Source organism: Chrysochloris asiatica, unplaced genomic scaffold (assembly GCF_000296735.1).
Source record: "Chrysochloris asiatica unplaced genomic scaffold, ChrAsi1.0 scaffold00071, whole genome shotgun sequence".
NCBI lineage: Eukaryota > Metazoa > Chordata > Mammalia > Afrosoricida > Chrysochloridae > Chrysochloris > Chrysochloris asiatica.
In genome coordinates, this window is record NW_006408589.1 from 3,017,138 (window position 1) to 3,040,652 (window position 23,515).

General features: G+C 43.9%; 1 protein-coding gene across 1 annotated transcript in view; it reads right to left on the bottom strand.

Moving 5' to 3' along the window:
- Positions 1–11,500: 11,500 nt before the first annotated feature.
- The window catches only part of LOC102840974 (neuron-specific protein family member 2-like), an 88,507-nt gene continuing 76,492 nt past the window's right edge, over positions 11,501–23,515 (bottom strand). Inside the window, exons 4-5 of the mRNA XM_006864796.1 lie at positions 16,284–16,394; positions 11,501–11,869 (exon numbers count right to left, since the gene is read on the bottom strand). Coding sequence (XP_006864858.1) covers positions 11,678–11,869; positions 16,284–16,394 — 303 coding nt within the window. The 3' untranslated portion in view covers positions 11,501–11,677. The remainder of the gene's footprint in view (positions 11,870–16,283; positions 16,395–23,515) is intronic.

Here is a 23,515-nt window from a genome sequence, read left to right on the forward strand (position 1 = left end):
AGTTATGATATAATTGTATCCCATGATGAGAACTTGTATAATGCAATCACTTCCATGATGAGATCTACTGTTGGCTCTGGAGGAAGATCCCTGTCTCTTTTCACCATCTGTGGACCTGACACTCCTAGGAAATCTCTGTGTGTTTTGGCATCAATCTTTCCCTAGGTCTAGGAGGTTCTCCACACAGGGATCTTGGGTCCCAAGGATGCACTCAGCTCTTGGCTCTTCTTTTTGGTGGTTGTTAGGCCCCTTCCTCTCTGCTCACTTCTCTCTCCTGTTATCTCTTGTAAGAGAAAAGATGATGGAAGCCACAATCTAGGGAAAGTTTCATTACATCAGATCAGGATTCTAACCTGAATAAGGAAGTTCGATCCTGCCCTAATCCCCTTAAAGGTGATTGGCCAATCACATCATGGGTGATGATTACATCATTATAAATTGCCAAGCCACTGAGAATCATGGCCCAGTGAAGTTGACACATATTTTGAGGGGATACAGTTCAATCCCTGGCAGGCAGGGATTTTTAAGATAAGGAAGCTAAAATACTTAGAGGGGGGAAGAGAGTTGGCCAACATCACAAAGCAAGGAAAGAACAGAGTCTGAGGCTCCCTGATGTCCTCCCAGAGACACTGTGTCTCATTTCTGCTTTATGCCCCACCCACACCCGGCCTAGACCCACACCCAGTCTTCATCAAACCAAATAAAAAAACCCCACTACCACTGAGTTGATGCAGACTCATGGCGACTCCACGTGTTGCAGAGTAGAAGTGTGATCTGTAGGGTTTTCTGGGCTTTAATCTTTATGAAAACAGATCATCATGCCTTTATTCTGTGGCACCATTGGGTGGGCTCAAAGTGCCAACCTTTAGGTTAATGGTTGACTGCAAGCTGTTTGTGCCACCCAGTACTCATCTGGGACCTCAAATTGAAAAGCCAAATGACATCAGATCAGCCCACAGCATGTGGATGCTGCGCCCTGAGAAGGAGATAGAGACAGAAAGACAAAGCCAGATGGAGAGAGGAGAGGCAGATGGTGTCCAGAGAGAGGAGGCAGCCATCTTTGAGGGCAAATTTGACTAATTGAACTCTGGATCTGTGTTCCCAAAACAGATCATTTCTAACAAAAAGAGTTGGATAAATGTCCTGCAGTGCTATAACAAGTCTGATGTATGGGAATCAGCATTGATGTTGCCATGGAAACCAGCCTTTCCCCCCTTCAGTTGTTCAGAAGCATGATTTTTTACAAGGATGGTGCTTGTGCTTCTGGGAAAAATTATAGGGGATTTATTTCTCCTTCTTTCACATGACTCCTTGATCGGATTATACTACAATGTGGAGGTTGGGGCTGAAATTGATCAATAGCAATTCCACCAGGTGGTCTTCCCATTTTTCAGGAAAATATATTGTTCCTTTAATGTTTTATGATCTGATGGACCACTGGGATTCCCGTGGGTACCATCACTGGTTCACTCCAAAATCCACACAGTTGTCTACTCACTCAACTCCCCTATCTGAAGTCTGAACTGTAGGCTACAGAGGAACCGGGGTGGCCTCATTGCATTGTTTGACCTTTGTGTCTAGCACTGGCATGGGAGAGGGGGGCACACCAGGAACACTTGTAAGGAGAAGCCCAGTGTTTCTCCACTCTATGATGTTGTTCTGATTGCCTGGAAAGATGGCCCCACGGCGTCTTTTCCTCACCCTCTGAAATTATTCCCATCAAGATGCAACCTGAATCCAACAGCATTTTAGGAGGTTGTGGAACAATATACACTTGTCTGGGGATATTCATCAGCTACATGCTCAAATTTATGATATAAGTAATTCTCAAAGTGAACACTGAGTGGCTACCGATTTGCTACCCATGCTAGAGAGTAAGATACCCTAAGAACTTGATTGAACCTCAGCATAGTGATCCTGCTTGGTCACCTTAGAGCAGATGGTGGACCGGCAACGTCGGGCGCATGGGGTCCCCAGCTGATCTCCTCCCTCCCTGCCTTCCTCGGATGGCGGCTGTTTATGCTGGACGTGTGGCCAGAGACGGGTAAGGATCACGTGGAACCTCGGCTACTTAAGACAGAGACATTGCCATGCTGCAATGAGTCTCAATGACTGGTAAGACTGAGGAATTCGCACTGACCACCTAAGACAGGCAGCGTCCCTTAAACAATCAATAAATAAGGAGGACTCAGATGCAGACAGTACAGACCCGGTCAGGAGGCCAAGCCCCTGTGGGCCCAAGAGTTGTTGACCGTCCAAACCATAGGCTCTGAAGATCAGACTCTAGCCACCTAGTAGACATAGCAAACTGTCCCTCATCTGATTATTCAGTAATGCTTGTTAGTAATCTCATACATGAGCCCTGGATATCCACAGACAAATGTAAAAACCTTCCCTAAAAGCCGAGACTATAAATTCCAAAAAGCCAAGTCCGCCCCCCATCCAAAAAAAAAGCTAAAGAGGATAGAGAGAAACACTGTAAACTGATGATATATGGCGGGGATAATAATCAATGTAATGAAACAAGCTATATGAATGGTTGAATGTGAAGCTGATGATGTGCCCTGTAAACTTTCACTCAATGCAAAATAAAAACATTTAATTTAAAAAAAAAAAAAAAAAGATGCAACCTGTCCTTCAAGGTCCAGCTCTAAGGCCACCTCCTCCAAGAGTATACGGCTGACATGAACTCCCCCTTCAGGATTTCTAACACATGCTGGGCTCTCTGTCTACCACACCCCCTACACAGCTCTCCCGAGTCTCTCAAAACACATGTCCCTAATGTTGGTCACAACAGAGCTTGCTCTAAGGTGCTATTTTTATGATCATTTCCTGACTCCTCTGAGTCTGTCAGTCAGCAGGGCTCTGTTAAACTCCAGTGTTATGTATGAATTGTGGCTCAGTGAAGATATGCTAAAGTCTAAACCCCAGTACCTGTGAATGTGACCTTGTTTAGAAGAGGCCTTTGAAGATGTTGCCAGTTAACATGAGGTCACAATGAAGTCTGGTAGATCCTGATCCAGTCTGAGTGGTGTCCTTCTAAAAGAGGAGAAGAGACACACAGAGAAATACAGAGGGATGACATATGACAGCAGATGACATATGACAATAGAGTGATACATCTACAAGCCAAGAAATGTCAAAAACCACCAGCCAGAAGCTGGAAGAGGCAAGAGGACCCTCCTCTAGAGCCTTTGGAGAGAAAGCACAACCCTGAGTTTGGACTTCTATACATCAGAACATAAAACACGAATACATTCCTCTTGTTTTAGGCCAACTAGTTTATGTTACTTTGTTACAGAAACCAAGATATTCATCTTATAAAAAACAGCCACTTTTCCCTATGGTCAAACTCTTCTGATCTCCCGCTCATTGTTCACTGTTCATGAGACAAGTTGTTGTTGGTGGTGGTGTGCCTTGGAGTTGGTTCTGATTCATAGCGACCCTGTATAGGGTTTCTGAGGCTATAAATCTTTATAGGAGCAGAAAGTCTAATCTTTCTCCTGTGGAATCGCTGGTAGTTTCAAACTGTTGACCTTAAAATTAGCAAGCTAGGTGTCTCTTTTTCTTTCTTTTCTTTTTATTTTGATGAGATACTTATGACTCCATCTGGAATAGCACATGACCCCAGTGTCCCTTCTAAAAGAGAAAAATATCTGTGAGTAATATTCTGTCCCTTGCCCTTTTCCCGATTTTCAGTCACACACTCATTTGTAATGAGTTCATTCCAGAGAGAATAGAGCTTTGGGATGTTTTTTGAGGCAATGGAGTGGCAAATCCACGTATGACAGAATGTTTGAACATGTGTTCATTAAGTCTTCAGTTGACTTTGGGTAATTGAAAAAAAAAATGGGGTGCTTATGTGTTAGCCATATGGATGTGTCTGCTTTTGTTGAGTGTGGTGTGAGGCCTGTCCTTTCCATCTCACCAGTGCTTACAGAGAGCCTGAAACACCGGGGCTTGGTGGATGTGGGTAGGACTGTCCAAATCCCATCACTCACCTTGTCTCAGTAGCCTGAGGCCTCAAAGGCCATGCTGCAACTTGATGTCCCTTCCCCTTCCCCACCCACCATGCGAACTTTGTCGTAGCTTCTAGTGAATCACTCAACTTGGAGCCTCAACTCCACCCAGAGTCAAGACATGTCCGCAAATGGCCAGCCATTTCAACCACGTAATATTTGTGAACACAGACTACGTGGCAAAGTGAAATGCAGAAATGAGGGTTATTGCTGAATGGCACAGGGTTTAACTGCTGGTGCCAGTTACCAACCACATGATCTTGGGCAAGTGGTCTCACTGCTCTGTGTCTCCATTTCTATATTTTGAGATGAGGATGATGATGAACTAATGCCAGCGATGGTGATGAATGACAAGGGCCTACCTCGAGGAATTGTTATGAGGATGATATGAACTAAGACATACAAAGTATTGATCATTTGTCATGTAATAAGGGGCATATAAAAGTCCTGTTGGCACAGTGGTCAAGTTGTTAACTGAAATATTAGCAGTTTGAAGCCACTAACTGCTCCATGGGAGAGAGATGTGGCAGTCTGCTTCCATAAGGATTTACAGCCTTGGAAACCCTATGAGGGAGCTTGACTATGTTGTATAGAGTTACTATGGATTGAATTGACTTGACAGAAATGGGTTTGGGGAGGTCAAGGGATATATACATGGTTGTTATTTTCAGCATGAACCATTGATACCAAGTCCTGGCTAAGAATAAGCAAGTTCATTTTTCTGATAACTGTAAGTTGACTTTTTGAGGAATAAACTGAGTTCAGTGGTGTTCTCAGGGGCTTGTACAGATCAGACGCAGCCTAAGGAAAACAAAGAATCATACAAACCCAGGCTCAAATCCAAGCACCTGTGGCTCTCTGTTCCTGCATCCACCTCTCCCTTCGTACCTATGAGCCTCAGTCTGCTATGTGAAATAGGGTTAATGAGCACAGACACCCACCACTGCCTCCTCAAAGTGATGGAGTAAAGTTTACAGGACTTTCATTTGCTAATGGGACACAATTCAAAATGAGGAGAAACAGCTGCAAGCATCCATTACTAATTGGAACATGGAATGTACAAAGTATCAATCTAGGAAAATTGGGCATTGTCAAAAGTGAAATGGAATTCATAAACTTCCATATCCTAGGCATTTAGTGAGCTGAAATGGATTCGTATTGATCATTTTGAATCTGACAATCACATGGTTTATTATGCTGGGTATAACAAATTGAATAAAGATGATGTCACATTCATCACCAAAAATAATATTTTCAAGATTTGTCTTGAAGCACAACACTATCTGTGATAGGATAATATCCATACCCCTACATGGAAGACCAGTTAATACCACCATTATTCAAATTTATGCACCAGTGATGATGAAATTGAAGAATTCTACCAACTTCTTTAGTCTGAAATTGATCAAATGTGCAGTCAAGATGAATTCATAATTACTGGTGATCAGAATGCAAAGGTTGGAAACAAAGAGGAAGGATCAGTAGTTGTAAAATATGGATACTGGATCATTTCTATCATGATAGATTCATGATAATTTTTCAAGAAGAAAGATATTTTGCAAATATCTTTTTGCTGTTGTTTAGGTGTCATCTAGTTGGTTCCAACAGATAGTGACTTTATGCACAATGAAACACTGTCCAGTCCTGCACTATTCTCACAATCATTGTTAAGCTTGATGCCGTTGCTGCATGTTTCAATATTCTGGTGCTATCTGACAGTGTTCCATGGCTATTCATAAGGTTTTCAGTGGCTAAATATTTAGAAATAATTCACCTCACCTTCTTCCTATTCTGTATTAGTCTGGAAGCTCAATTGTAACCTGCCCACAATGGATGTACCCTGCTTGTATTTAAAATACCAGTGGTCCTACAACATTCAATAGACTCCTGTGAACCCATGTGGACCTGGTTGGCCAGCAGTGTGGCAAGACCTGGGGACTCTTGGGCCCAGAATCAGTGACATAGCCACAGAGAACTAGAGTGGCGAGTGAAGCGTCCAGCTGATAAGAAGAGAGGGCATATGCATAAAAACATCCCTCACTTGCAGATAATACTCACTTGACCTGGCTTCAATGACTGGATGATCAGAACTCAACTAGAAGAAGAAAGAAGAGGGAAAAAAAAGAGTAATCTGATACAATTTGATGAACTAGCTCAAAAGAAGGAACAAATCTTTACAGCGAGGATCATTCCCATGCCCTCCATACACAGAAAAGACAGGGATGGGCAACTTGTACTTTGACTACCCAAAATGAGATGGCTACAAAGGCAAGAAATGACTGGCTTACAAGCTTTTAAGAGGGAGCCTAGATCCAAAGGGCATAGAGGAAAGTAGAATCTCCACTAAGTAGCATCCAACCTGTTTGGGTAGGGCTAATGAAAGGAGATGCAGATAGGTCCCTTGTGGTACAATAGTGAATAATTGTTATCAGGATTGACTACGAGGGTTGGAAATGTAAAGGTGAACGTTTTGTAGCAAAAGGAGTCCAGGAGCGGAGGTCCCTGGAACCATCAAGGGAGAAGAGCGGAGTGTGAGACCCTACCCAGAGAAGCAATGACCCCAGATATGGAGGCAGAGATGATGACGCAGAGAGATGGAGTAGCTGGGGACACTAGACCCAGAGAGGAGGAGGGACTGAGTGCTGATGACCAGAGGACAGAATTTGGTTGGTTGATGATGTATAGAGGGGATTGTAACCATGGCAATGAAACGATATATGATAGGATGAATGTAAAGCTAATGTTCTCCCATGTAAACTATCACATAATTCACAATAAAATATTAAAAAATATACCAGTCACATAGCTTCCAGCATCACAGTAACATGCACGCTACCACAGTACGACAACCTGACATAAAAGTTGACTATAGACATGTACCTCACCAGAGGGAATACAGGAATCAAATTGACTACATCTGTGAGAAGAGACCATGGGAAAGTTCTATATCATCAGCCAAAACAAGGTCAGGGGCTGACTGTGAAACAGACCATCAGTTGCTCATATGCAAGTTCAAGCTGTAGCTGAAGAAATTTTTAACCAGTCCAAAGAGCCAAAATATGACTTTGAACACACTCCATCAGAATTTAGAGACCACTTCAAGAACAGATTTGATGCATTAGACATTAACGACCAAAGATCAAAAGAGTTGTAGGATGACATCAAGAAGAAAGCAAAAGGTCAATAAGAAGAAAGAAAGGACCAAAATTGGTGTCAGAAAAGACTCTGAAACTTGCTTTCCAGCATAGAGATGCTAAAGCAAAATGAGGATGTAAAAGAACTGAATAGAAAATTTCAAAGAGCAGCTGGAGAAGACTAAGTCAAGTATTATAATGAATTGGAGTTAGAAAACCAAAAGAGAAGAACATGATCAGCATTTCAAAGCCGAAAGGGTCTAACTGAGAGTAAAGAAATACTGAAGAAAAGCTCCAAGCCATGACTTCTAATACTGAAGGATTCTATGAGCAAAATATTGATGATGTAGAAAGCATCAAACAAAGCAGATGGAAGGAATACAGAGTCACTGTACCAAAAAGAAATGGCTGATGTTCAACCATTTCAAGAGGCAGGATATAATCAAGAGACAATGTTACTAAATAAGGAGTCCGCTGAAGACATTACAAAGAACAGAGCTCCAAGAATTGGTGGACTACAAATTGAAATCTTTCAACAAACTGATGCAGCCCTGGAGCCACTCATTTATCTATGCCAGGAAATTTGGAAGATAGCTACCTGACCAACTGATTGGAAGGCATCCATATTTGTGCCTATTCCAAAGAGAGGTAATACAATAGACAATATAATTAATGTCACATGCAAGTAAAATTTTCTAAAGATAATTTAAAAATGACGACAATAGTACATCAACAGAGAACTGTCAGGGGTTCAAGCCAGATTTGGAAGAGGACATGGAATGAGGGATATCATTACTGATGTCAGATAGATCTTGGTTGAAAGCAGAGAACAACAGAAAAATGTTTACCTGTATTTTATTGACAATGCAAAGGCTTTTGACTTTGTGGATTATGATATGCCATGGATAACACTGAAAAAAAAAAAAAAAACATTTTTAATGGTATTCCAGAACATTTCATTATGCTCATGAGAAACCTGTACAGAGGCCAAGAGGCAGTCATTTAAAAAGAACAAGGGAACACTGAATAGTTTCAAGTAGGAAAATTGTGTGTCAGGGTTGTATTCGTTCACCATACTTACTCAAACTTCATGCTAAGCATATAATCTGAGAAGCTGGACTATATGAAGAAGAACATAGTATCAGGATTGGAGGATGACTCATTAACAACCTGCAAGTTGCAGATAATACAACCTTGCTTGCTGAAAGCAAAGAGGACTTAAAATATTGACTGATGAAGATCAAAGGCCACAGCTTTTAGTGTGGGTTGCACCTCAATGTAAAGAAAACAAAAATCCTCACACCTGACCAATAAATAACATTATGATGAATGGGAAAAAAAGTTGAAGTTATCAAACACTTCATTATGCTTGAATCAATGGTCATGGAAGCAGCAATCAAGAAACCAATGGTATATTTTATTAGGCAAATCTGTTGTGCAAAATCTCTTTAAAGAGTTCAAGAGCAAAGATGTTAGTTTAAGGTGTGCTTGACTCAAGCCATGGTATTTTCAGTAGCCTCAGATACATGTGAAAGTTGGACAATGAATAATGAAGACCATAGAAGAATTGATGCATTTGAGTTATAGTGTTTCAGAAGAGTATTAGAAATACCATGGACTGCCAGAAGAACAAATAAATCTGTGCTGGAAGAAGTACGGCCAGAATGCTCCTTAGAAGACAGGATGACAAGACTTCATTTCTCATACTTTGGGCATTATCAGCAGGAACCAATCTCTGGAGAAGAACATCATACTTGGTAAAGTGGAGGGTTAGTGAAAAAGAGGAAGATCCCCAATGCAAAGGATTGGCACAGTGGTAGTAGCAAAGTGCTCAAGTATAACCACAATTGTGAGCATGATGCAGGATGAGGCAGTGTTTCATTTTGTTTTCATAGGGTCCCTATGCATCGGAACCAACTCAATAGCAACTAACAACAACAACCACATTCACACAAATCCTATAGTGCACAGTTCTACTCTGATACTCATGTTCACCATGAGTCAGAATTGAATCAATGGCAAATGGTTAATTTTTTTGTTGTTGTTTTTGGTTTGTTGAGGTACAATCCATTTAACTAACTGCCATTGACTCAATCTCAACTCATGGCAATTCCAAGCATGTCAGAATAAAACTGTGTACTCCATAGAATTATCAATGACTAGCTTTTCAGAAGTAGATCACTAGATCTTTCTTCTGAGGTGCTTCTGAGTGGACTCAAACCTCAAATCTTTTGATGAGCAGCTGAGCATGTTAATCATTTGCACCACCCAGGGACTCAGCCAAGCTTACAATAAACATTAAATGAGCTAATTTTGTAGAAGACCCCTCTCATCACTCATAATGTTCCTCCTTGACAACCAGCTGCTTTAGGCCAATCGCATCATCTGGCTCTTCTGTTCCTGCATCCACCTCTCCCTCAGGAGTCCAGGGCAATGCATATGTGTCAGTCATCAGTGTGTGACATGTGCACAGGCCTGACCTTGAGAAGGTGCTCAGCAATGAACCCAGAATGAAGAAAAGTCACCAGGCACATTTCTTGACCCTTGCTTATGGCCTCAACATTAGTTCAGGCCCCATTGAATGGAGGGTGCCTGTCCCATCACAACCCAAGGCCAGGCCAAGCCTAACAGGGCAATCTGCCCTATGGAGCCCCCACCCCCCCAACTCCCAGCATCTTCTTCATTAGGCTCACTGAGAAGAAGAGAAAAGAATGTGGCAAAGGGAAGGTCAAAACTCTCAGACACATCTATCTTTATTTGTTTCCTGTCAGAAAATTTCAAGAATTACACCAAAAAATACTTCAGCCTCTGCTACCTACTGACAAAAATACACCACAAAATTATAAAGCGCTCAGCGGTTTTGCTAGGGACAATTTGTTATTCCGCTTCAGATGATAAATGAATTTACAGGTGACTTGAGGTGGAGGGGCATTAGAGGAAAAGGTACGAAACATCAGTAGATAGCATTTGGCAAGAGAGTTTGAGCTATTCTAGTCTTATTACCCAGCTGTTGTGTATAATGATTTCAGCAATATAGCAAGCTACCAAAAAATGCCATTTAAATGTCCTGTCAAAGATGCATGGTAAAGCAGTACCTCATTTCAAATAACCAATTCTCCAAGCCAGTTCTGGTCCTATTGGGCTTGGAGCTGACACCCCACTGAATGGGCCTGCCTCCCTGGAATGCTGTGTAAGAACATGGGAGTGTCTGGTGTGATTCCAGGGCATTGAAAGGCTTGGTCAGTGTTGGATGTCACCAACTTGCCACAGCTTCTAGAAGTTTCTACAACCAGGTTATTCAGAGTTAGGACAAATGTCCCCTGTCAACACAACTGAGAAGGCAAAAGACCGGCCCATTGTGTTCAGATTCCTTTAGAAGTAATTTGACATTGTGGCAGCCCAATTCTTCAAATCTTCTTGGCAGTCACTTGAGTTCCTGGTTAGGGGCCTAATCTTCATGGGTTCTACCATAGTTATTAGCACTTTGGGAAAGAACAAACAAACAAATTTTTTTAAAAGCTTGGTGCCTCTGCTTATAGCTTGGCCACATGTTGCACACCTATCCTATGCCTTCCCCCCTCCCGTGACCTCTGCCTCCTTCTCACCCTTTCTACCGTTTTTGTCTCTTAAACATGGGCATTCTGCAGGTGTTGATATAGAAAAACAAGGAAAAGACAAAAGCAAATATTCCCACTTCTCAATGTTTGCTCAACAAAGCATACATCCCCCTAGCGTGCAATCTCAGACTCTAGGCCCTGGGGTCTGCCTGTTAACCTGGTACAACCCACCAGAGATAAGGACATTTTACTCTGGGGTTTATGTGTTCTGGGCCTGTTGTTGTTGTTTAGTGCTATGGAGTCAGTTCCAATTCATAGAGATCCTATATAGAGTTTCCAAGGAGTGGCTGGTGGGTTTGGACCAGCGACCTTGTGGTTACCAGTCCAGTGCTGATCCTACAGTGCCACACCAGGATGTCCTGGGCTTACCTATGCTGAACTCAGGCCTTCTCTCTAGTTAGCCATTTCTAACTCCCATGTGTCTATCCTGCAGACAATCAGAGAATCAGGGAGCCAAGTCTGAGTCACTGTGTGTTCCAGATCCTCTGACGCATGCAGGAAAGTCAACAGAATCTATCATCTTTCCTTCCCTTCAACACTGTCCAGATATAACCAATTTAATAGATTTGTTGTTGTTGTTCATTGCCTTTGCTTCTTTCCTTTTCTGCTTTTAAATTTTCCAAACAAAGAATAAGCAGTGGCTTTGAAAATATCTTACATGGGAACAATCAACATGAAACATGCCTTTGTACATAAGCCTGACTCTGGGACGAATCAACGATACCAAGGGACAAAAAGAAATCTAGATTCAGACAGCTCCAGTGCACGAAAGTTTCAGTGAGTTCCTCCCCCCCCCCCTCCCCTCCCCCCCCCCCATATCCCAGGAGTACAGTGTTGTCTTGTAACTGAAGCGTGGCTTAGCCAACCGGGGCCCCCCTCCACCCCCCATTCTGGCTGGGGTGAGCCTCTAGTGGCCCTGGGTCTTGGGTGGCTTTGGCTCATGGATGACAGCAGCCGCCGACAGCCATGGCCCGATGGCCCGGGCAGTGCTCTGCTTGGCCACACTGTAGTGGCTGATGACCGTGTAGAAGCGGCTTCTGGAGTTGGGGTCCTGGGATGAGTAGTAAGCATCCAGGGAGGCCGGGATACAGCGCTTGTGCTGGGGAGGAAAAAGACAGAGTTCAGGGATAATTTAGAGACTGCTTCTAACCCATCTGGGAGCCACATCAGGCTCTCAGTGTGAGAGCAGGTGATAACACCTGGCCTGTGCCTAGCACACAGCAGGCCTTCTTCAACATCAGCATCACCATCATCATCAAACCTGCCACTTACTTGAAGCTGGGAGAGAGGCACCTGATTTTGATATTGTATCAAAGCCAAGCTCCTCTGCTGACTGAATAGATCACTCTAGGGATGCTGGTGCCCCAATTGGGCGCTCTCCAATAGGCGAGTTCACCCACACCCTAACTACTCCTCTGGGGCATTGCCTACAGTCAAGGGGCACTCTAGACATGTCTTATTTACATACCCTCTTTCCAAGGAAAGCCAATAGCCAAAAATTGAGTGGTACAAAGGAATAAAAGCCAGACCCCATTGCCTCAAAGTGGGGTGACTCTGGGCTATCCTTCCTGCTGTGGAGTTTCTGTGGGGGCAAGCTTAGGCAGGCATTCACAGGTGCCATGGTGCTTTGAGACTTCTTCCCTGGCCTGGTCTGCTTCCCTCTCTCCCAGATTCCTCTGGGGAGTCGACTGTCTATCAATGAATCATTTGCATGAGAATCGTCATCTCAGGTTCTGCTTCTAGGGAACCCAATTTAAGACAATGGCCTTGGAATTAACTTATTCCAAGACTCAACTTTCAGCCAAACAGTGGGCAGGTCTATAGGGAAACAATAACACTAGGGAGGTACATAAACCTCAGAACAATCAACCATTTGAGATCTAAAGGGCAGCATTTACCCAAGGACAAAGTTCAGAAGGGTTAGAAGAGAAAGAAGAATGGAAACAGGAAATACAGGAGGAAATGGGTTAAGTCATGTTACCTTGTGGGGGCCGCAATCAATGACATGAAACAAAATGTGTGTGGATTGTTGAATGGATCTACTCTGTAAACCGTCACCCATTTCACGATAAAAAATTAACATGAAAATTAAAGAAAAAAAGATAATGACCTTGGAGAAATAAATCACATCTCTTCTCTGAGCCTCAGTTTCCTTTTTTGGTTTAATGGATACAATGACTGCATCTGAGGTCATGAGTAAATGACATATTTCAAGTAAACTGGTTTCTGACATTTACGAAAAGCTGACCAGGTGTGGCAGAGATGGCTAGCTGGCCACCAACCTTTATATACTCCTGAGAGTCTGCAGGACAGCAGCTACCTCTACAGGGACTACACTTCCCACTACCTCCTGGCAGGGACCATGTGACTCTTCCTGGCCAATGAAATGAGAGTGAAAAGGAGTTGCTTCCTCCTTGCTCTGAAGTGCTAAGAAATGAGAGCCTTGGCTCACCTTACCTTTGTCCGTTTGCTGGCTAGAATCCCTCCCCTTCCACCACCCCTGCAGGCCCTAGAGCAGTGACTCTCAATATGGTGGCCTTGCCTCGCTGAGGACAATTGGCAATGTCTGCAGACATTTTTGCTTATTTCTCTGCTGCTGTGGTTTAATGTGCTAGACGGCAAGGTCGGTTTGAATTGCAAGGTCGTCAGTTCAAGTTCACCAGCTGCTCCTCAGAAACCCTATACAGGGTTGCTGTGGGTCAGAATCAACTCTACGGCACTTCACAACAACAAATCCAGTAGGCAGAGGGCTGTTGCTAAACATCCTGCAATGCCTAGGGCAGCCATCTACAACAAAGTATGTTCCACATGTTAATGGTGCTGAAGTTGAGAAAACTTTCCCTATTGGAAAGCAAAGCCACAGAAGGGATCCCAGGTCCTGAAAAGTGAGTGAAAAACAGATTAATACACCTCTATTGTGCTAGAGCTCTGGTAGCATGTTGTTGTTGTTGTTAAGTGCCTTTGAGTCGGTTCCGACCCATAGCTACCCTGTACAGGGTTTCCGAGGGTGTAAATCCTTACGGGAGTAGAAAGCCTCATCTTTCTCCCGTGGAGCGGCTGGTAGTCTCGAACCGCTGACCTTAAGGTTCGCAGCCATAGTGGTTACGAATCAGGCTGCTAACCTCAAGGTCGGCAGTTAGAAACTACCAGCTGTTTGTTCCTCAGGAGAACGATAAGGCTTTCTGTTCCTGTAAAGATTTGCAGCCTCGGAAACCCCTGTGCAGGGGTCACGATGAGTCGGAACCGACTTCATGGTACTTAACAACAACAACATTGTGCTAGGACTCCTGGTGGGCTGCTATAGCATAAGTACTGGACTGCTAACCACAGGTTGGCAGTTCAAACCCACCAGCTGCTCCTCGGAAACTTTATACAGGGTCGCTATCAGTCAGAATCGACTTGATGGCACTTAGCAACAACACCATTGTGCTAGGAGTCCTGGTGTGACATTGTAGGATAAGCACTAGACTGCTAAATGCAATATCGGTGGTTCAAACCAACCAGCCACTTGGAAACCCTGCTCAAGGTTGCATGAGTTAGAACTTACACAAAGACACTTAGTTAGCAGCAACATTGTGCTAATCCATTAAGATTAGGGTTTATCTGATTCCCAAGTAAACTCCAAACCAATTGTGATGGAGTTCATTCCAACTCAGGGCAACCCCATGTGTCAGAGTAGAGCTGTGCTCCACAGGATTTTCAAGGACTGTCATCTTTCAAAAGGAGAGCCAGAGATGATGACATGGAGCGATGGAGCAGCTGGAGACTTTAGATCCAGAGAGGGAGAGCGACTGTGTGCTGAAGACCTGGGGGTATGGGGGAAGGATTGCATGGAGGGAATTGTAACCATGGCAATGAGAGACAATGTACATAGAATGAATGTAAAACTAACGTTCTCCCATGTAAACTATCACATAATTCACAATAAAACATTTTTTTTAAAAAAAGGAGATCACTAGGTCTTTCTTCTAGGATGCCTCTAGGTGGACTTGAACCATCAACCTTTCAGTTAATAGCTGAGTGCTTAACTATTTGCACCACTCAGGGACACATTTCTCTGGTAGATCAGGTTGCTGTTATAATTGTCATGTGCCACCTAGTCAATCTTGGCTTATAGTGACCCTGTGTAGGGTCTTCAAGGAGCAACTGGTGTGTTTGAACCACTGATCTTGTGGTTAGCAGTCTAATGCTTTTCGTACAGCTCCACACCAGTGCAACTTTACCTTAATTAATATATTGCATGCTTAGCACAGTCTTAAATATTTCCCATATGATTTACACATATAAATATGGACAGTAAATGTTATTTTACAGAATATTTAGAAAATTCAAATGAGATAATGTTTCTGAAAATGTCTAACAAAAGAACCTGAAACAGTAGATAATCATTAAATGGTAATTTATAAATATTATTATTGTCTGTTTTAGCTCTAAAACAGATTCTATCCTTATTGCAATTCACATTTGTTAAGCGCCCACAGCAGGCCCTCTGCAAACTGTTTTTACTTAAATTCTCTCATTTAGACTTCTGAAAAATCCCGAAGGCGGGCATTATCAGGCCCCATTTAACAGACAAGAAAATTGAGGCTTTTAGTCGCTCCTTGGAAGTTCTATACAGGGTCGCTATGAGTCGGAACCAACTCAGCGGCACTTAGCAACAAGTTCAAGGTCACACTGCTAGTTCAGTTTTTTTAATGGAAGAAGTACAATGGGCAGTGGTGGGGGGACCCAGGGAGAAGAGCAAGACCTAGCTCAAATCTGGGAACAAGAGGTTCAGAAGCACCCATGCCTTGTTTCCATATCTCTGCAAGACCATCATGGAGGAAAGGAACCACCATCACACAAGGAAGACCCATGCCAAGCCAGAGCTCTCTGAAAATGGAATAGTCTATCTCACCAAGTAGTGAGCTCGCCCTCCCTGACGATGTGCAGTCTGCACCTGGACACATTCTGACTCGGGCTCCAGAGTGTCATCGGGAAGGAGGAGTTCCACTGCCAACTTGAAACTGAATCCTTCACAAAAGCTGGATAACTCTTTATCAGACACATAAAACCAAAAACCAACCAACTGACATTGAGTCAATTCTGAATCATGGCAACCCCAAGTGTTGTAGAATAGAGCTGCTTCATAGGGTTTTCAAGTCTGTGACCTTTCGGAAGCAGACCACCAGACCTTTCATCCAAGCCACATTTGTTGTTCTTGTTAAGTGCCTTTTAGTTGCAACAACAACAACAACTCATAGTAACCCTGTAGAGCGTTTCCAAGGAACAGCTGGTGCGTTTGAACCTTCAGCCTTTCGGTTAGCATGCTAGTGCCACACCAGAACTCCTTTAAGGTACATTTAGGTGGGTTCAAACTGCCAACTGTTTGGTAGTGCCTAAGCCCAGTGCTTAACAATTTGTACCACCCAGGGACTCCTACAAGACACATGCCAATGAAGAAAAGACACTGTGAAACCCTCCCATTGAAGCTGATAGTGACCTGGGTCACTCACCTGGCACAAGACCCTTACCTTATAGACAAATCCCTCTGGGCAGCTGTGGTCATAGGTGAAGGCTTTGTAAACCACCAGAAACACAATGCAGGCAAGAAAAGCTAGCGCCAGGCTGACAAGGATGGTGACCTGGAGGAAAGCAGAAATGAGAGTCATCAGCCACAGTCTGTTCACCTTCAATCCATGGGTGCAGTCTCAGGGACACAGAGCAGTGACAGAGGATATGGTAAGCAGAGTAGGGGGCTGGGGTCTGAAGATTTGATTATGTCTTAGCTCTGTCACTAACTGACAGCGGGACCTTGAGCAAGTTACCTGCACTCGTAAGGCCTCAATTACCCCATTCTGTAGGATGCTCTCTAGAGCTACTTCTTGACCAAAATGTGATTCTTTGCTTTTCCAGCTAACTGGAATTGAGGGGTGTGTGGAGGGGACGATCACAAAGCCATTATTTAGGGTATTTACTGCCTTCCACTCCCGCCCCTCCCACCTCCACCACTTAATTACAATCTCAGATGATTTCCAACTGCATATTTCACCTCCACATTGGCATCTAATAGGCTCTTGAAACAACATTCCCAAACTAAACCCCTGCTCTTCTCCCACCTCCTGCTGCATCTTCCCCTCTCAGAAAAGGTCAAGTCCATCTCTGCAGTCATCCAGGCCAGAGCTCCTGCAGGCATCCTTGACTCTCTTCTCCTCCCACTCCCCATCCAATGTACCAGCAGAACTGATCATTACTTCCTTCAAACTATGTCCACAATCTGACCATGTCTTAGCACCATGGTCCTGGCCATCATCGGCTCTCCCCTGCAGTACTGCAGATGCTTTCCAGCTACAGTGTGTCCTCTAAAGAGGGAAAGCCTGCTTAAACCTAAATCAGTAACATCCCCTCTCTGCTCCAAAGCATCCAGCCATCTTTAGGTCACTCAGAGTGAAAGCTAAACTCCTAGCAATAATAATCTACAAGCAAGCTTTTAAAAGAGAACACACCATGTAAGTAGGACAGAGGTAAAGAATGATGTATGCACAACCTTGGAACAACAGGGCTCTGGGATACAGGGATTGAGACATGGTTGAAATGGGGAAAAGGGGGGAAATAATGTTAAGATGCTTGTCTGTCTTTTGCATCTTGGTTTCCCTTGCATACCATTATAAAATAGACACTGGAGGGAAAGAGAAAGAAATAGCCAGAAATATCACCATAGAAAGCTTGTAAGTCCATCTTCTGCCTATAACTGATTGGAATGCCTAAAATGGGGCTACAACGTGCCTAGTGAAGGAGGCTTCCTGCCGAGCCTCTGCATTACATAAGACCATAGGTAGAATCCTGAACAGCATCCAGAATCTTCAGAAGTGGGAAATTTCCACTTGAAAGGACAGGCAGACCAGCCTGGAGCAGCTAGAAGAACAGAAGATACTTCTTTAAAGAAAGACCGATAGGAAAAATACAAAACAATATAGGCAGACTGACTGATTACTACAAGAACAAGCAAGTTGCTCGCCAAGGAGACATAAAGGCAAGTGTTCAGGTCCCCTCAGAGCAAACCCCCTTCCAAGACTAAGACTCAGTGGGAATACACACCCTGGTTGGTGACCACATTCGTCACCAATAAGGGGAGTTGAGGGAAAAACAGCAATGAAGCTGTAAGCTAAGCCCTACAACGTTCAATAAACTTCTGTGAACCCAGGTGGAGACCTGGTTGGCCAGCAGTGTGACAAGACCTGGGGACTCTTGGGCCCAGCGTCAGTGACATAGCCACAAAGGACTAGAGTGGAGAATGAAACATCCAGCTGATAAGAAGAGACGACATATGCACAAGAACACCCACACTTGCAGATAATACCCACTTGACCTGGCTTCAATGAATAGATGATCAGAGCTCAACTAGAAGAGGAAAAAAGGAGTAATCTGATACAATTTTGATAAAATTTGATGAACTTGACCTACACCTATGGATGCAGTAGCTCAAAAGATGGAACAAATCTTTACAGCAAGGATCATTCCCACCCCCTCCATACACAGAGTAGGCAGGGATGGGCAACTTGGACATTGGCTACCCAAAGTGGGTGGATACAAAGGCAAGAAGTGACTGGCTTACAAGCTTCCAAGAGAGAGCCTAGATCCAGAGGGCGTAGAGGAAGGTAGAATCTCCAGTGAGTAGTATCCAATCTGTCTAGGCGGGGCTGATGAAAGGAAATGCGGATAGGTCTCTTGTGATACAATAGATAATAAATGTTAGGACTGATTGTGAGGGTTGGAAATGTAAAGGTAGACATTTTGTAGCAAGGAGGGGAGTGACTGACTTTGCAGTCTAGGAGTGGAGGACCCTGGGATCATCAATGGGGAAGAGTGGAGAGCGGGAACCTACCCAGAGAAGCAGTGATGCCAGAGATGGAGGCAGAGACAATGACGTGGAGAGATGGAGCAGATGGGGACTGTAGACCCAGAGAGGGAGAGGGGCTGTGTGCTGATGACCAGTGGGAGGGGCAGGTTTGCAGGGTATATCCTTTGGTTGGTTGATGATGCATGGAGGGGATTGTAACCATGGCAATGAAACGATATTCGAAAGAATGATTGTAAAACTAATGTTGTCCCATGTAAACTATCACATAATTCACAATAAAACATTAAAATTAAAATAAAGAATGTACCATGGAACAAGCTGGAGAACACAATGAGTATATACTGAGTCAGAAAGTAGTGAACTGTTCATTTTCAGAGTCATTTCTGAAAGTTTGCCTGACCCTGCCCCACAGCCTGTGTACAAAGTGGGAAGGAAACACCCATGATACTGGACACAAAATGGAGTAAGCACGAGTTTTCAGTGTTGTTTTAAAGAACTGATGACACTTGGAGTCAGTTGGCCTGGAAGTATGGCAAAATTCCTCTTAAGGAGAGGAGGAGATGGTGTCTACATTGCTCCAGAAGCATGGTTTGTTTGTTGGCAGCTTTCAATAGTGCCACAGGATGGGAGGATTTTGAAAAAGAAAAGAGGAAAGTGGGCATGCGTGGGTATCTGACCAAATCCTATGGAGAGATGCTGCCTGTGAGAAATGATCCACCCCTGCCAGTGTGTGTGTGTGTGTGTGTGTGTGTGTGTGTGTAGGTGTAGGTGTGTGAGTAGTACACACATGCACACATGTGAAGTTTTAGGATGGTGACATGTCAAATTCTATTTTAAACTATTGTCCACACAATAGCCTTTCCATTCACCTAAACCCTCAGTACAGCCTGTTGTCCTCTGCTCACCAGTGGGGTGGTGATGGTGTGTGGTGAGGTGGTGCAGAGACCAGACAGGATTACCTACACCAGGTGTGGAACCAAAAAGGAGAAACCAATGGAAGCTGGAATCTGGGGCAAGAGTTGCCTCTAAGACACACTAACCCCCTTAGGACCCTGAAGAGAGTCTTTGAACAGAACAAGAAAGGAGCTGCCCATTCTGGTGGGCCTAGGGACACCTGGCCAGCAGATGTTTAGATGCAATGAAATTAAAAATGCCCAGCTTTCACAGTAGCAAAATGACCATCAATAGATAAGTGGATAAACGAAATGTGAAACATATAAATGGGCTTCAAAAAGTTCTTGGAAAAATTTCATTACCTTTTCATGTTTTTCACAAACTTTTTGAAGCTCTTGCATACTTACAATGGAAATTTACTGTCACAAAAACAAATGATGTTTTTATACATGCTACAGCATGGTTGGGAGTCCCAGTGTGGTGCTGTGGGTTAATGCACTGGACTTCAAGTCAGTTTGAACTGAAAGGTCAGTGGTTCAAGCTCACCAGTCACTCCTCAGAAGCCCTATACAGGTTCACTATGGGTCAGAAGTGACTTGACAGCACTTAACAACAACAACATGGTTGAACCTTGGAAACATTCTAAAAAACCAGACACAAAAGTCCATGTGCTGAATGAGTTCATTTATATGAAACATACTCCAAACCCTAACCCAAACCAAACCCTCTGGCATTGAGTCGACTCTGACCCGACAGGGCAGAGTAGAACTGCTTCATAGTGTTTCCCAGGCTGTAACAAGACAGCCTCATCTTTCTCCTACGGAATGCCTCATGGGTTCAGATCATGGACCTTTCGGTTAGTAGTTCAGCACATAACCCACTGTGCCACCTGGACTGCTATGAAATATACAGAAGAGGTAAATCCATGGAGGCAGAATGCAGATTGGGGCTTGCCAGGGGCTGAAGGAGAGAGACTGGAATATGGCTGTTTAATGGTTATACCATTTCCTTTGAGGGTGATTAAAATGTTTGGTTGCAGAACATGGTGAATGTATTAAATGTCACTGAACTGTTCCCTTTAAAACAATCCATTTTATGTTATGTGAATTTCACTACAATTTGAAAACACAATGCCCAGCACCCAGGCAGCAGCCTGGTACCCACAACTCTGCCCAGGGAGAGTCTTTTATCCCCCATGGTGACTCTTCCTGTCAAAAGGGGCTTCACAATCCTGCTAGCATCCCCTCACCAGGCAGAGAGCACCATCTGGAAGCAGCCAACAGAGCTACCTATGAGATTGGAACACAGGTGAAGAGCAGGCAAAGATGTGGCTGCAGACCTCACTTGTGCAAAGAGAGCTTGAGAGCTGTGGCTCTCCCAGCCACCCTGTCTTAGTGCATTGTCTGGGAGAGCCCCCAGAAAGTCTCCCAGCATAAGGACCACACAACATCCCAATCCCTAACTGAACAGTGACCAGGCCTCTTAGCAGCCTCTGAAGCAGAGCTGACCTCCAGCATGTGCCCACACAACCAGAGAGGGTTGGATGCTTCTCCTGGTCAGCAGGGGTGGGAGAAGAGGTGCTGGAGCTGGGTCATCATACCTGTCAGTGAGACGGGTTCCCCTTACAAAGTGGGCACTTCCACTCCCAAAAAACCCCACCTAGGAGGGGCAGGCTCTGTGTCCCCACAGGGTCTCAGCACCTGGCTGGGAAGCTCAGAGTGGGAGGGTCTTGAGTAAGTGTTTCTGCAAAGTGGGAGAGAGTGGGACAATGTGGGGTCAGAATGTTTTCTGCACAGTGGTTTCAACTGAAGTTTGGAGAGAGGTGTGTAGGGGTCAAGGCTAGAGACAAGGAAGCCAGTGATGCATGAGAGTGACTTGGGGCAGTGGGAAGGCGCCCTGGTGAGCCAGTGGTTAAAGCATTTGGCTGTTAACCGAAAAGTCAGGAGTTTGAATCCACCAGGTGCTCCACTGGAGAATGATGTGGTAGTCTGTGCCTTGGAAACCCTGTGGAGCAGTTTTACTTTGTTCTATGATTGCCACTATGAGTAGAAGTGGACTCTACTGCAGTGGATTACGATTGGGGGTGGGGGTAGTGGGTGGAAGGAACCAATGGTTTAAGAATACCAGAACCGTACCCATTTGACCAAACCTTGATGGCTTGATAATCAGAACTGGATTAGAGGAAGATTTAAAAAAAAAAAAAAAACTATTTTTGATAAAGGAAATAAGGGTAAATTGCTACAATTTGATGAACCTGACCTATACTCATGGAGGTAGTAACTCAAAATACCAACAGAGAGGGAAGGAGTCTTCACATCAAGTATCAATGCTATTCCCTCTGTACACAGGGTAGATAGGGACAGGTAACTTAGACATTGGCTACCTAAAATGAGGGGGCAATAAAAGCACAAAGTGACTGGCTTACAAGGTTTCAAGAGGGAGTTTAGTTTAAGAGTGTGGGAGGGAAGATAGAGTCCCCATGAATAGTTTTCATCTATTTAGATGGGTCTGGTAAAAAGAGATGGGGATAAGATTCTTATAATTCAGTGGTAACTGTTACTATGACTAATTGCGACTGTCACAATTATAAAGGTAGAAGTTTTATAACAAAAACTGGGAAGTAGTTAATCTTATAGTCCAAAAACAGAGGATCCTAGGACCATCAAGGGAGAAGACCACAAGCGGAATGCAGGACCTTATCCAGAGAAGCAACGACACCAGAGATGGAAGCAGAGATGGGGATATGGAGAGGGGGAGCAGCTGAGGACTCTTAGATTCATGGAAAGAGAGGGACTGAGAGCTGGCAGCCAGGAGGCAGACTTGCAGAATGTGTCATTTGGTGGTGTAAATTATTATATATGCCTGGGTGTTTTGTTTTGTTTTAAAGACCTAAAATGAATAGAGAGAAATACTGTAAACTGATGGTACATGGAGGGGATTATAATCATTGTAATGAAACAAAGTATATGATTTGTTGAATGTAAAACTGATGATCTGCCCTGTAAACTTTCACTCAACCCACAATAAAAACTTAAAAAACAGTATTAGAACCAAATCTACAGCACTTAACAACAATAGCAACAAAGGAGATGCATGGACTCCTGGTGTAATGCTCTAGGATCAGCCCTAGACTACGAACCACAAGATTGGTAGTTCAAATCCACCCACTGCTCCTATTCAGGGTTGCAATGAGTTGAAACCATTTGATGGCACTTAACAACAGCAACAGGAGGTACATAAGCACACTGTCAGCGGTTCAATTGTACAAGCTGCTTTCAGAAACCCTATCCATAGTCGCTATGAGTTAGAACAGATTGGACAGCACTTAGCAACAAGAGATGTGTGCAGTTCCTGGGCGAAACAAATAGCCTAACACACTCGGCTGCTACCCAAAAGATTGGAAGTTCCAGTTTACCCAGAGGTCTTGAAAGAAAGATCTAGCTATCTACTTTGGAAAAGCAACTGATGAAAACTCTACAAAGTGCTGTTTTATTCTGACACCCACGGAGTTGCCAAGAGTTAGAGTCACCTAGCAAGCGACTGGTTTGGTATATTTTTTAAGAGGTGAGGGGAGTGAAGCAAGAGGAGAGTCGGAAGGGGCTGCTTCTCCCGAGAAACAGTGACATCTGAGCTTTTCTGGATTCAGATGACTGAGTCAGCATTCATTCTTGAGTGGGCAGGGTAGAGGGAGCTATGTGATTTGGCTCCAAGGTAGGCAATTCCTGAATGCCTGAGGATGTCTTCCAGAGCTCCCCTCTCTCTTTCTGGTGGGATTGTGGGATTCAGAGTCCCATGGGGATTGATCCCTGCTGCAAAATTCCTTCACTGATGGACAGGTGGGAAGAGAAAACCCCCACTTCTCCACAGAGCCTGCTGAGCATGAAAGCCTGCCTCCACATCAATATTTATTGACTTGGTTTATATAACCTCACTCCTCAGAGATGCTCTCAAGCCCTTGGCTTCACCTCTTGAATTTAACAACTTGGGACTAGAAATAAACAACTTGTTAGT